General features: G+C 30.8%; 1 protein-coding gene across 6 annotated transcripts in view; it reads left to right on the top strand.

Moving 5' to 3' along the window:
* Positions 1 to 12,941, top strand: part of LOC139521836 (protein FAM184A-like) — a 94,511-nt gene extending 81,570 nt beyond the window's left edge. Inside the window, exons 2-6 of one of the 6 annotated variants that reach the window (XM_071315483.1) lie at positions 548 to 1,455; positions 9,061 to 9,162; positions 9,853 to 9,876; positions 11,596 to 11,838; positions 12,499 to 12,941. In XM_071315483.1, coding sequence (XP_071171584.1) covers positions 628 to 1,455; positions 9,061 to 9,162; positions 9,853 to 9,876; positions 11,596 to 11,838; positions 12,499 to 12,627 — 1,326 coding nt within the window. In that variant the 5' untranslated portion in view covers positions 548 to 627 and the 3' untranslated portion in view covers positions 12,628 to 12,941. Of the gene's footprint in view, positions 1 to 547; positions 1,456 to 9,060; positions 9,163 to 9,852; positions 9,877 to 10,845; positions 10,879 to 11,595; positions 11,839 to 12,498 lie in introns of all 6 variants that reach the window. The other 5 variants (XM_071315486.1, XM_071315487.1, XM_071315488.1 and 2 more) reach the window with 5 other exon arrangements.
* The last annotated feature ends 2,978 nt before the right edge of the window (positions 12,942 to 15,919 follow it).

Genomic DNA, 15,919 nt, shown 5'->3' with positions numbered 1-15,919 from the left:
AACCCTATATAAATACCTTTTAACTTTTTGGTGTTTATTGTTTTGCCAGTCAAGGTCGACAAATAAGTCATATAATTATCAGAAAGTTCAAACTGAAGAGCATTACTTGGTACAAACACATGTAACGGAATTTTTCAACTAACAACTCGATAACAATGTTTCGTCTTTGTTGCACAGGTCAATTGTCAGTCTATCCCCACACTGCTATATTTACAAGATGCCAATAGTGTTATATGTTCTGAAGAAACAGCAGGGCAACTCGATTAGCTTTTCCCAGAGTAATTTATATATGTCCACAACGATAAAACACTTTATAAGCAATATTTTCGTATTGACTTAACTATACTGGGATATATCAATGTAAAAACTGATTAAAACATCAATTTTCAATATATGTAATTAAATTTGCTAGTGCTGTATTGAGTTATACCTTTTTAGTGATTTTATTGATAAAAGGTATTTAGATTCAGTCATTAGCAATAATAATGTTATCTAAAACAAATATTCCACGAAGAATGAACCTAATGATTTTCACGTTATATTTCAGCTAACTTTTAACCAGCGAGATTTTTATAATAAATTATGTGGATTTGAACGTTCTGAAACAAAAAGCTCAGTTAAATCAAAATGAATCAGTTTAAGTTTGACTCTGGCGATTCCGCCAAGAAGACGTTCGAGTTTCGGATGTCAAAAAAAGTTTCCGAATTGACTCAAGTTGTTCATATGCTGTTTACCCGTAATCATGAGAAAGAAGTCGAAATTGAGGCTATGAAAGAAGCCTTTGAATATGAAATATTATTAGTGCAAGAAGACGCACAGGGTAGAATTGACAATTTAGAAACTAAACGATTGGAATTAGAACTGGAATTAGACAGAGAACGAAAAGCTGTAGAAAATCGTCTGAAAAGTGCTCTGAAAAATGAATCAGACAGTCGAGAGGAAGAATGGAAGGCCAAACTAATAGCAAGTGAAAAAAATTTGCTTGAAGAAAAAGCCGAGTGCCAAAATCTTAGAGATCTTTTAATAAATGCTCAGAGAGATATCGAAAAATTAAGACAGGGTGTAGCTGATCAGCTTGCTAGTAAAAACGAAGAAATTCTTAGGAAAAATCAGGAATTAGATAAATTAAGGAAATTAGTTGCTAATTTAGAAAAGACCCAGGTTGAAACAGAAATTCATTATAAAGAAATTATACGTGATATTGAAAAAACTAATGAAAAGTTAGAAAAAGAACTTCAACAGTTGCAAGCATTGTTAGAAGAGACACATAGGAATAAAATGAAACTTGAGGAAAAGAATGCTAAATTAGAAACGGATTTGAAAAATTTGCGGAAAGACTTTAGTAGAAAAGTTGCAGAAGTAGTAGCTAGTCAAAAAATGCAACATCATCAGCAACTACAACAAGTTCAAAGCTATCAACAGCCGTCAACAAGGCTGTCTCCTGGAGCTTTCACGGTAAGTGTCTATTTTGGTGAATCATGAGTCCCTTTGTTAGTTATGGTTAATTTTAATTTTAGCGAAATTACGAGCTCATTATAGGAAATATTTTTGCATTTTGTTAAACAAATATTTACATTGTGAATTTTAAAAGTCAGAAATATCTTTAGAAAATTCACATTTGTTTCTGTCCTTTCTTGTAGCAAAGAAAAAGTAGACAGTAGTTTTTGAATCTGTTTTTTAATTATAAATTTGAAATAAGTATGCATGAATAAGATAAAAAATTTGCATCTTATGTATTACAATATTGTATCACAGCGTGCGGTATGTAGTACTAATACACTTGTTATTAAGTAAGAAAGAAAAAATCAGACATGTGTAAAGTGTAATCTGTACGGTTAAGTGATTTGAAATAAATTTTGGAATTATACCAAGACTTTTTTGAGACATAAACACTCTACTTTATATATAGATAAACTGAACTATACAATATTACATAATATTTTTCAACTCGTTTCGGATCTTTGTTCAACATAATGAGAAAGTAGAAGTCTTCAAGCCGAACAACACAAAACGATTACAACATGTATTTAATGAACCAGTCTATTAAAAAATATTTTAAACATGCTTACGATTGTGTATACATAACAGATGCAAGTTTTGTCTAAATAAGACATATTCTAACAAGCTGTCACATAAAAATTGAAGGAATTGACACCAAAACCAAACACACAAATAAAATAAATGTTTTGTCTCATATGTTTTGTGTTGGAAAAAAATATAAAAATGCAGATGTGGTATGATTGCCAATGACACAACTCTCTGCAAGAGACCAAATGACACAGAAATTAACAACTATAGGTCACCGTACGGCCTTCAACAATAAGCAAAGACCATACCGCATAACAAGCTATAAAGGTGTCAGACCACCAATTAAAAGTCCCTATCTGTTCAACCAAATTTTGCAATTTTCATAGCTTTCTAAAGTTTTTGTCTTAAGTTTAACCTCTTACAAACCAGGTATGTCCTGAATCGTACAGGTATCACCTTTCTTCATGCAAATTTTCAGCATACCTTTAATGCCATATAAGAAAGAAGAGACCTTCCGAATGGATGTACCACTAAAAATAACCCCTGGTTTTCTTGAAATCTTAAATTAGTATACTATGGAGCGCAGTAATCCTCAATTTTTAATGTCAAATCATAGACAAGTAAATTTGGGCTCAAAATGGTCTTAATATATTTCTCTTTCACCAAAAGTTTCATTTCTGCAAATTTGTTGGGTAGTTTAAGTAAACAATGACATCAAATGCACTATTTTTTGTCCGAGTAGGCCTTCTTTCACATACGTTCTAAATTTGAGGGAGTAATTGGTGGTGTGACACCTAAAGAGACAAAAAAGTTGATTAGAAATCTTTTATTTTGCTTTATTCTTAATCCTTAGTCAATTTGTAGTTAAAAACAGCCTATCTGAGCATTATGCGACTTATATTAAAAATTTCACAGCTCAATTTAAACTGACTGTAATGTATGACTTTGATAGAAAATACTTGAAAATTTCATTTTGGGCTACAGGAACATAAACTTTCAATATCAAGATCAGTTTTTGCTGATTTTTCCTTGTTTGTTCTACTACTTTAAAGACTTTCCACAATTTTTGCAATGAATTTAGTAAAAAATCCAAGGTATTGAAGTGTCAAGGAATATTGACCCCCCTTTTTTTCATCTGGTGTCAGTAAAGTACTACAAATTGATCAAAAGTGCAGTCATGGTCATTTAACTGTGTTTATTTACATCAGTTAATAAAATTTAAGATATAAAAATTTCTTTTGGAATAATAAATGGTACTTTTGTGAGTCTCTGCAGTGTTTACATTAGGCTATGCTATCTGCCAAGTACATATTATGACGCATTGATATAAGAGGTAAAAATCAAATAATTTCATTAAATCTGCATAACAAAATTTGTTTGGGGGTAGTAAACAACCTATGTTTCAATGTTTAACACCACAGAATAACTTTCTGTGCATTTATAGCATTATTTAGGACATTTTTTATATAAAAGCATATTGTCAGGGTGGGAAAAGCTAATAATAGCACAAACTCAAGTTTTAGGCTCTAAATTTGCAATATGTGACATTTTGCACCCAAAAAGGTTGAAATGTGGCTACTATTATCTCAAATGATCAGTTAAGACAAAAAAAACAATTGTTTTCTGATTTTGATGTTTCACCGCATTTTGCTTAAAGAGACAAAAAAGTTGATTAGAAATCTTTTATTTTGCTTTATTCTTAATCCTTAGTCAATTTGTAGTTAAAAACAGCCTATCTGAGCATTATGCGACTTATATTAAAAATTTCACAGCTCAATTTAAACTGACTGTAATGTATGACTTTGATAGAAAATACTTGAAAATTTCATTTTGGGCTACAGGAACATAAACTTTCAATATCAAGATCAGTTTTTGCTGATTTTTCCTTGTTTGTTCTACTACTTTAAAGACTTTCCACAATTTTTGCAATGAATTTAGTAAAAAATCCAAGGTATTGAAGTGTCAAGGAATATTGACCCCCCTTTTTTCATCTGGTGTCAGTAAAGTACTACAAATTGATCAAAAGTGCAGTCATGGTCATTTAACTGTGTTTATTTACATCAGTTAATAAAATTTAAGATATAAAAATTTCTTTTGGAATAATAAATGGTACTTTTGTGAGTCTCTGCAGTGTTTACATTAGGCTATGCTATCTGCCAAGTACATATTATGACGCATTGATATAAGAGGTAAAAATCAAATAATTTCATTAAATCTGCATAACAAAATTTGTTTGGGGGTAGTAAACAACCTATGTTTCAATGTTTAACACCACAGAATAACTTTCTGTGCATTTATAGCATTATTTAGGACATTTTTTATATAAAAGCATATTGTCAGGGTGGGAAAAGCTAATAATAGCACAAACTCAAGTTTTAGGCTCTAAATTTGCAATATGTGACATTTTGCACCCAAAAAGGTTGAAATGTGGCTACTATTATCTCAAATGATCAGTTAAGACAAAAAAAAACAATTGTTTTCTGATTTTGATGTTTCACCGCATTTTGCTTAAAGGTGTCAGACCACCAATTAAAAGTCCCTATCTGTTCAACCAAATTTTGCAATTTTCATAGCTTTCTAAAGTTTTTGTCTTAAGTTTAACCTCTTACAAACCAGGTATGTCCTGAATCGTACAGGTATCACCTTTCTTCATGCAAATTTTCAGCATACCTTTAATGCCATATAAGAAAGAAGAGACCTTCCGAATGGATGTACCACTAAAAATAACCCCTGGTTTTCTTGAAATCTTAAATTAGTATACTATGGAGCGCAGTAATCCTCAATTTTTAATGTCAAATCATAGACAAGTAAATTTGGGCTCAAAATGGTCTTAATATATTTCTCTTTCACCAAAAGTTTCATTTCTGCAAATTTGTTGGGTAGTTTAAGTAAACAATGACATCAAATGCACTATTTTTTGTCCGAGTAGGCCTACTTTCACATACGTTCTAAATTTGAGGGAGTAATTGGTGGTGTGACACCTAAAGAGACAAAAAAGTTGATTAGAAATCTTTTATTTTGCTTTATTCTTAATCCTTAGTCAATTTGTAGTTAAAAACAGCCTATCTGAGCATTATGCGACTTATATTAAAAATTTCACAGCTCAATTTAAACTGACTGTAATGTATGACTTTGATAGAAAATACTTGAAAATTTCATTTTGGGCTACAGGAACATAAACTTTCAATATCAAGATCAGTTTTTGCTGATTTTTCCTTGTTTGTTCTACTACTTTAAAGACTTTCCACAATTTTTGCAATGAATTTAGTAAAAAATCCAAGGTATTGAAGTGTCAAGGAATATTGACCCCCCTTTTTTTCATCTGGTGTCAGTAAAGTACTACAAATTGATCAAAAGTGCAGTCATGGTCATTTAACTGTGTTTATTTACATCAGTTAATAAAATTTAAGATATAAAAATTTCTTTTGGAATAATAAATGGTATTTTTGTGAGTCTCTGCAGTGTTTACATTAGGCTATGCTATCTGCCAAGTACATATTATGACGCATTGATATAAGAGGTAAAAATCAAATAATTTCATTAAATCTGCATAACAAAATTTGTTTGGGGGTAGTAAACAACCTATGTTTCAATGTTTAACACCACAGAATAACTTTCTGTGCATTTATAGCATTATTTAGGACATTTTTTATATAAAAGCATATTGTCAGGGTGGGAAAAGCTAATAATAGCACAAACTCAAGTTTTAGGCTCTAAATTTGCAATATGTGACATTTTGCACCCAAAAAGGTTGAAATGTGGCTACTATTATCTCAAATGATCAGTTAAGACAAAAAAAAAACAATTGTTTTCTGATTTTGATGTTTCACCGCATTTTGCTTAAAGGTGTCAGACCACCAATTAAAAGTCCCTATCTGTTCAACCAAATTTTGCAATTTTCATAGCTTTCTAAAGTTTTTGTCTTAAGTTTAACCTCTTACAAACCAGGTATGTCCTGAATCGTACAGGTATCACCTTTCTTCATGCAAATTTTCAGCATACCTTTAATGCCATATAAGAAAGAAGAGACCTTCCGAATGGATGTACCACTAAAAATAACCCCTGGTTTTCTTGAAATCTTAAATTAGTATACTATGGAGCGCAGTAATCCTCAATTTTTAATGTCAAATCATAGACAAGTAAATTTGGGCTCAAAATGGTCTTAATATATTTCTCTTTCACCAAAAGTTTCATTTCTGCAAATTTGTTGGGTAGTTTAAGTAAACAATGACATCAAATGCACTATTTTTTGTCCGAGTAGGCCTTCTTTCACATACGTTCTAAATTTGAGGGAGTAATTGGTGGTGTGACACCTAAAGAGACAAAAAAGTTGATTAGAAATCTTTTATTTTGCTTTATTCTTAATCCTTAGTCAATTTGTAGTTAAAAACAGCCTATCTGAGCATTATGCGACTTATATTAAAAATTTCACAGCTCAATTTAAACTGACTGTAATGTATGACTTTGATAGAAAATACTTGAAAATTTCATTTTGGGCTACAGGAACATAAACTTTCAATATCAAGATCAGTTTTTGCTGATTTTTCCTTGTTTGTTCTACTACTTTAAAGACTTTCCACAATTTTTGCAATGAATTTAGTAAAAAATCCAAGGTATTGAAGTGTCAAGGAATATTGACCCCCCTTTTTTTCATCTGGTGTCAGTAAAGTACTACAAATTGATCAAAAGTGCAGTCATGGTCATTTAACTGTGTTTATTTACATCAGTTAATAAAATTTAAGATATAAAAATTTCTTTTGGAATAATAAATGGTACTTTTGTGAGTCTCTGCAGTGTTTACATTAGGCTATGCTATCTGCCAAGTACATATTATGACGCATTGATATAAGAGGTAAAAATCAAATAATTTCATTAAATCTGCATAACAAAATTTGTTTGGGGGTAGTAAACAACCTATGTTTCAATGTTTAACACCACAGAATAACTTTCTGTGCATTTATAGCATTATTTAGGACATTTTTTATATAAAAGCATATTGTCAGGGTGGGAAAAGCTAATAATAGCACAAACTCAAGTTTTAGGCTCTAAATTTGCAATATGTGACATTTTGCACCCAAAAAGGTTGAAATGTGGCTACTATTATCTCAAATGATCAGTTAAGACAAAAAAAACAATTGTTTTCTGATTTTGATGTTTCACCGCATTTTGCTTAAAGAGACAAAAAAGTTGATTAGAAATCTTTTATTTTGCTTTATTCTTAATCCTTAGTCAATTTGTAGTTAAAAACAGCCTATCTGAGCATTATGCGACTTATATTAAAAATTTCACAGCTCAATTTAAACTGACTGTAATGTATGACTTTGATAGAAAATACTTGAAAATTTCATTTTGGGCTACAGGAACATAAACTTTCAATATCAAGATCAGTTTTTGCTGATTTTTCCTTGTTTGTTCTACTACTTTAAAGACTTTCCACAATTTTTGCAATGAATTTAGTAAAAAATCCAAGGTATTGAAGTGTCAAGGAATATTGACCCCCCTTTTTTTCATCTGGTGTCAGTAAAGTACTACAAATTGATCAAAAGTGCAGTCATGGTCATTTAACTGTGTTTATTTACATCAGTTAATAAAATTTAAGATATAAAAATTTCTTTTGGAATAATAAATGGTACTTTTGTGAGTCTCTGCAGTGTTTACATTAGGCTATGCTATCTGCCAAGTACATATTATGACGCATTGATATAAGAGGTAAAAATCAAATAATTTCATTAAATCTGCATAACAAAATTTGTTTGGGGGTAGTAAACAACCTATGTTTCAATGTTTAACACCACAGAATAACTTTCTGTGCATTTATAGCATTATTTAGGACATTTTTTATATAAAAGCATATTGTCAGGGTGGGAAAAGCTAATAATAGCACAAACTCAAGTTTTAGGCTCTAAATTTGCAATATGTGACATTTTGCACCCAAAAAGGTTGAAATGTGGCTACTATTATCTCAAATGATCAGTTAAGACAAAAAAAAACAATTGTTTTCTGATTTTGATGTTTCACCGCATTTTGCTTAAAGGTGTCAGACCACCAATTAAAAGTCCCTATCTGTTCAACCAAATTTTGCAATTTTCATAGCTTTCTAAAGTTTTTGTCTTAAGTTTAACCTCTTACAAACCAGGTATGTCCTGAATCGTACAGGTATCACCTTTCTTCATGCAAATTTTCAGCATACCTTTAATGCCATATAAGAAAGAAGAGACCTTCCGAATGGATGTACCACTAAAAATAACCCCTGGTTTTCTTGAAATCTTAAATTAGTATACTATGGAGCGCAGTAATCCTCAATTTTTAATGTCAAATCATAGACAAGTAAATTTGGGCTCAAAATGGTCTTAATATATTTCTCTTTCACCAAAAGTTTCATTTCTGCAAATTTGTTGGGTAGTTTAAGTAAACAATGACATCAAATGCACTATTTTTTGTCCGAGTAGGCCTTCTTTCACATACGTTCTAAATTTGAGGGAGTAATTGGTGGTGTGACACCTAAAGAGACAAAAAAGTTGATTAGAAATCTTTTATTTTGCTTTATTCTTAATCCTTAGTCAATTTGTAGTTAAAAACAGCCTATCTGAGCATTATGCGACTTATATTAAAAATTTCACAGCTCAATTTTTGAGGGAGTAATTGGTGGTGTGACACCTAAAAGGCCCCTAAATGACATCAACGCCTATTCAATCAAGCACACTAGATCCCGATTCGATTCCGCGGAGGGATCCGAATCGCAAATAGGAATAAAAGACAGTTTTTAACGGCTGGTAAGTAAAATCTAGATGCGATTAGCACGGAGGAATTGTGTTCTGTAGTTATCGGATCTAGGATTTACTTTCCAACCGTCACACTGAATTTTCATTAATTCCTCTTCGGGACTCAGATCCTTCCGCTGATTTGGGATTGGGATATGGAGTGTGTTAAATAAACTAAAACAACAACAACAGCACACAAACACCGTATTAAAAATTATGAAATGAAAAAAAGAATTAAAGAAATATATGCATATTGAATACTTCTTAAAAGAGAGAAGATAGAGTACGATCATCACGTTCACCTATTCCATCCAATTCTGCAAAGAGAAGAAATAGCCGTGATTCAAGGCAAATTGCCCCAAAGCGCGATGAGGTACTCTTTGGAATAACGTTGTACTAAGCGGCACTCACGGATTTATAATCATGTCTGTCTGCACTTGTGACGATTTTACAACTTTTTTGAAAATATGCCACCTTGAATTATAATCAAACGTTTTAATATAATCTTTATTCAGTGTGATTTTTCACGTTTATGTATATATGATATGTATTTACACAAATTTACCTTTCACAAATCTTGTTGCTTAACTCAATGCAAAGTATGAACCTTTAATGTATCTAATCTTAAAACGATATGATTTTACTCTTTTTCAAATATATTCACTAGTTGAGACATACCATAATTATTATTAAACTGTATGAACGTGTTTTAATTTTATATTTACATGTTCTTTTATTTAAATTGTTAAGAACAACATCCAGTTTCATATTAAATCTATGATACTATTAGACTTATCTGAAATGACAGTAATCAAAATAAGTTTTAAAAAAACTTTTTGTATGTGTATCAAAACAGTATAGACATGTCTTAAAAGGTTAAAATCAGTATCGTTTTATGAGATTATGTTACATATTATATATCCAATAACGATATGTGACATAGGTTAATAATCCTATAAGCCGATTTGTCGTCCAATTTAACTGGAAAACAAACAAATCTAAATGTCATCCAATTTAACTGGTAAACAAACAAATTTAAATTAAAGTTACATATTATTTTCAGTCACATCATTCATGTACAAACAAGGTAAACTTATTTACAGTCTTTTCACTTGATCAGGGGAACACTTCATTGGTTTCGACAAATTTGAATGTTGTTGATTTGGTGTGACACTTATACGCACTTAAAATTCAACGAATTTAATTTCATATTTAAAGGTTCGCAGACTAAGGTGAAAAGACATGTAGAATAGTCCTGTCTTTGCTATTTTCAAAGATGAAAGACATATTTATGCAATACATGTCTCTGATATATATATAAGTGAAACGTAAAAACGGACTATCTTTGATAGAATGTGAATTTGGACTTTAGTCAACTTCAATTTCAAAGCACTATTTTGTTTAAATCATTATTTGTCAATATCCACATAGTGCAATCGTAATTAGTAATCATTTTTTTTTTCAATTTAAATTTTATTTACCGTTGTTATTCAATTATTTTATTGAATTCAAAATTACAAAACAAGTCAATAGAATAAAAAATTAGCAACAATTTCCAGAACAATGTAGCGTATACATCGTTTGATGAAAAGAATGGAAAAAATAAATCATATTTGATAGCTGACTCCTTTATCGGTCTATGGAGTTTTATTTTTTTAACCAAATGAATAATTCTTATCAAAGATAGTGCCATAGCCTAAAATAAGCTATGAATATAATTATTTATAGTAATACAGTATATGTTACCAAACTTCAACAAATATATATACTTCTCATTTCCGATATTCTTCCCTATGTGTATGACTCATATATATCAACTTTGCAATTCTATTCATTCTCTGCTTTCCTTTCTGTAAAATAGACATACTGCGAAATCACAAAAGTCACAGACACATGCAGAACTGATTGAATAATTACAAGCCACCATTTCCTATAGAAAATACTCACATTCTTTTTTTTTTCTAAATGAGCATGGAGTCTCTTCGGTTGCTGATATCTACCTGTCTAGTTCTGTGTTTAAAATGAATCAGCTTATTTTATATTTCTTCCTTGGAAGGTTGGACGTTCGAAATTGTATGATCCTAGGAAGGTAAGCCCTTACACGGGTAAACCAGTCATGAGAATCAACATAACCGTCTGTTGTAGATGTTTAATATCAAATAATACTTTAGCTTTCGTATCAGATTAGAGTTATCGAACTTTTATTGTCATTTTGCATGAAATAATTAGTTGGGTTTATTTTTCTTTTTTTTTTAATTTCATTCTTTGCTTTGCTTCCGCATGTATACATGGTAATATGGATCAATCGTATGACAGGAAAATTGATTTATTTCACACTTTATTCATATACTTAACCTTTATACTTGAATTTTTACTTAAATTTAGTTCTTTTATATGTTTTACCCAGCAGTCATAGCTTTTCACTACCATATTAATCATACTTCATAAAATTTTGTCATTGTTTTATATCAATATGTGCCTACTTTATATTGAGTTGAATTATAATTTAGTAAACTGATAGAAAATATTAAGCAAAATAAAATAAAAGCTGTAAACGAGAAAGCTATTTTTACATCACCACTGAAAAATATGATATAACTTACATACATGTATTTGCATACTAGTATAAATTTTCATTCATATAAGACTGTATTTTATGTATCTAATATCAATCATATGTTATAACCATTGCATGAATTATATCTACAAATACGTTTACTTCAAATAATATTGAATATAAAATCATGGTATCAGAGCTTTAAGGTTTAATATATCATAATAAAGTTACATTATTTTATTTTCCTAGGATTATAACGATGAATTGGAAAAATTACGACGAGAGGTTCAGCGATATCGGATGGAGCTCAGTAACCGTGACAATAACTTCAATAGAGTATTCTCTACTCAACAACCTCTTACTGTGGACCCTAGAGCAGGAAAAATCGGGATGAGTTCACAGCAAGTGATTGCTTCACACAGGAGTAATGAACCACTGTTATCAAAAGAGAAGTCGTTTTCATATGCCTTTGTACAATCGATAGATGATTCCGTAAGTACCGTTATCTGTTTGTTTAATGCGGATTATAAATTCATGATCTATGTTGTGCTACTGGTCAACATTAAATCTCACTTTATAAATAACGTTTGTCCTACGCGCTTTTATAAATTAACCTTCATAGGGGACACGTAAAGTCATGGATGAATAAGAACTGAAGCACGTTTTAAAAGATTTATTTGACCAAAAAGTGTCTGTACATTATAACCAAAATCCATCTTATATCAACTTTATATGTATGCTACCGATTCGAAGAGGGCACTTATTTACAGTGAATTATTTGTTCTAAGGGAGATATCCGATTGGGACAAATATACATCTTTTTTTCTTGTTCCAACTCGTTTATGTCACCACCGAGTTTTCAATAACCCTAGAATTATTTGCATCGAAAATTAGGAAATGTTGCGTCGATATAAAAAAATTAGTCTCTACACACTTAGGCAGTCTATAATTACTTAAAGACGGATGTTTGTTTTTGATGCATATACATTTTACTACTATAAGGTGAACTGTAAATTCAAACAATATAATTTAAGGCGGATTTAAGAAATTTTAAATGCCATGTTCTTGACTAAACCAAACTGACAAAAATTTAAACACTGATTTTTTGTCTAAATTAAATGCTTAATTTATGTATTTTATTTTCGTTTTTAGAAAAGACCGTCCAGTTCAAGGGCCTCTTCTGCAGCATCAAGGTTACCAGTGCTTTCACAGGAACAGAAGACTCGTCTAACAAAACTTATGCGACCTAAACCATTATCGAAAGAGGCTTTGTATAGTTAACAAAACCATCTATGTGCGCACACATCAATTTTATGTGCCAGACGGATAGTGGTACTATTATAACGTCATAAGAGTACACATGAACATCAATCTGACAATTTAAACTTGAACTTCCAAAAAGGTTACAGAAAGAATTTCACAAGTGCACTTCATCCAAGTGCTTCCATTGCATTTAAGAGTTTTCACAACCAAAGCATTTAATGCATCATTTGTCATCATCTGTTCATTTCACATACATTACCCCTATATTAATTGATTACTGGAACGGATAGAAAAAGAAGTTATGGAATTATAAAAATTATACATGTGTGATATTCTTCGTGTTTTTGTTTTCTTGATTTAATAAGTTTCTTAAAGTAGTATCCTTATATAAAGATGTCTTTCCAAGCATACAAGTATTTTGAACCCTTGAAATTAATAATTGTACAGTTCAGGGATCATCACAGTCGGAAACCAGGTTGAAATAGAACAAAAGAATCGAAGCTCTTTGTTAGAGAAGGCGATAAATGTTTACTGTTTTGTTTACTATAGTGACAAAATTTTTAAGAGTTAATAGAAACAAACAAAATTGCAATTTTCTTCTCAATTACGAGGTGTTTTATTTTAAAAACACCATTTGCATAAGTTTTCAATTTATCTAGTTCATAGTTAAGCAGAACAATTAGATATCAAGTCGACGACATGGGTATCTTTCAAGTTGGATTACAAAAATGCATAACCTCCGATTTTTTTGAAAAAAAATACCACGGACGGAAACCATATCAATCTAATACTTCAGTAATTTTCGTGTCTGCCCTTCCATTATGATACTGAAGAAAAAATTCCAAAAATGGGTAACAATTGTATCGAAAAGAGAAAATCGAGTGCACCGTTTTATGTTAGGGCGTGTTTGAGTTGAATGTTTTGTCTTGATATCGTACAAAGCAAGAATATTTCATACTTCGTCTCGTTCTAATTCTATCATTTTTATACATTAAAGCTACAGGTTGACGTTATAACACAAAAAAATCACAGTACTAAAAGATGAAATATATAGGTCAAGTGAAATACCTATCTAATGAGTCACAAAAACAGAGAAGGTGTGTTCGAATAACTATTTTTTTACTGAAAGAACTTGACGACAGTTTTTCAAGTTGGATGATGAAAATGCATATCTTCGAAAAATTCCAATTTTTTGTGTGTGATTACTATAGTCTTCATACACTAAAAAAATCTAGTCTGCCCTTCCACGAAATATTTATTTAGAATTTTTTTAAATGTTTATGAATTTTCGAAAATTCCACCTGACAACCGATCAGACAATAGTTTTAAGTTGAATCAATGCAGACAAGATTATTAACTGATGCTCATTAGCTAGTTGATACATTTGTCTTTAAAAATACAACTGACATATGAGGATCGTAATGGTGCAATATGGATAAATTTATCGGTTTCCAAGAGCAAAATTGGTAGCGCGTCATCCCTACAATGGCTTCCGTTTCTACAATTGTGAAAATGAACTGGCGTAATGGGGAGATAATTTTGACGAAGTAGAATCCTGACTGATCAGTTGGAGGTGCATGCTTTTTGCTTGTATCGACATAATTTGAATTGTATTCAATTACTAGTTGCTATCTTTCTATATTATTACACACAATAGGAAAGTACCTCTTATAGCATAATTTGTCGATATTATTCTGCATCTGATGACAATTAAAGGATGAGTTTCGCTCAAACATTTTGTTTCGGATCGTTTCGCTTGTAGTCAAAATATTCCTTTAAGAAAGATGGTATAACGTAGTGCTTTCCTCCTTCTGGTATATTGAAATATCAAATACCGATCGGTCAAGAGGGGAAATGTTCAACTTTTGAGAGTAGTGTGTAATTTTCATGTTAATACAGAAATTTATGTGTTTTATCATATTTACAGCGGTATTTAACACCGAAAAAACTTTGTCACATACATGTAAGGGTTGATAACCCTGATAAAGTAACTTTTACAATATAATTTCTTGTGAATTTACCTAGTTTATTATAAAGCAAGAAAAAGAATCCGGTGACACCATTTTTTTTATTTATCTAAAGCATATTTTTGAGCACTCTATTTTATCTTAAATTTCTACATTGTATGCTGTAGTGACCCACTCTTTTTATTATATTTTTGTAAAAGAAATGTTGACAAATTATTAGAAAAATCTATGGATTTTTATGAAGACCCCAACGGGAGAGATCCGTTTGCTCCAGAAATGCGTCCTTTTACGCCATAACTTTTTTCTTCAATGCTACGTTTGCGCCAACTGTTTTAAAATTATATGGTATAATTTGCGCCAATAATAAAACATACAATTGCGCCAATTAGAAGGAAAATGACTTCCCTCCTCCTTTATTCGAACTTTGAACCGGCATTTTACACGGCAAATGTTACATTTTCTGAAACATATTCTTCTTACTTCTGCTGCATGGATACTGTCCCAATTTAATGTATATAGTAGATCGTAACTTCACTTTATTGTCCAAAAAGGATGAAATGCTTCTGCTCCATTACTGGTACGTCTTGCGGTAGATAGTTTCAGACCATTAGCATGGTGGAAACAAAGCGCTGTATCATCAACATATTTGGCTAAAACATAATCAGCAAAAGCTTCTATTTTCTTCTCTTTTGGCATATCTTGTTTTAAATATTCAGCAAAGCAATAAGTTTTATGACTATCTGTACATTGACTGTCTAATACATTTTAAGTCATTTCACTCCAGATGCTCATCTTCATTGTGAAATATTTCCGAACAAATGATACTTTTTTTTTTAATTTTTAGTAAAAATACGCATTTGTTTTAATGTGTATTTATCAAATTAGCGAATTATCATTGTTGATTTGTGAACAAACATTGATACAAAAAAAATGTCATATTAGTCAAGCGAAATATCAGTTTTTAAAAATGGGGCAAATACAGGAGATAAAATGAACAAATTTTATAATGAAATTTTATCTTTTGCGATTGGTCTAGCAGACATTAATATTATACATGATTAAAACAAATAATACAAAGAACAAACCGTCTGGGACATCTCCCGGGTTATCAAGGTCCTCTTTTGCTGCACGGTACACTAATTTTCCTCGGAGTTCAGTTTTTTGTGATTTTACTTATTAATATATTATCAACATTAAGGAAGACAAATGATCAGAATTGAAAGAAATATTGTCGATGGCTATCTGTTAATTTCTTCTATTAAAAAAATAGAAATCAAAAGATAAATTACCATCAAACGCGTTTCTTCGTTCAACAAAATGTTTCTACAGAGAATGCATACTAA

The sequence above is a fragment of the Mytilus edulis genome, chromosome 4, assembly GCF_963676685.1.
Source record: "Mytilus edulis chromosome 4, xbMytEdul2.2, whole genome shotgun sequence".
Classification (NCBI taxonomy): Eukaryota; Metazoa; Mollusca; class Bivalvia; order Mytilida; family Mytilidae; genus Mytilus; species Mytilus edulis.
This window is presented reverse-complemented; position numbering and strand designations above follow the sequence as displayed.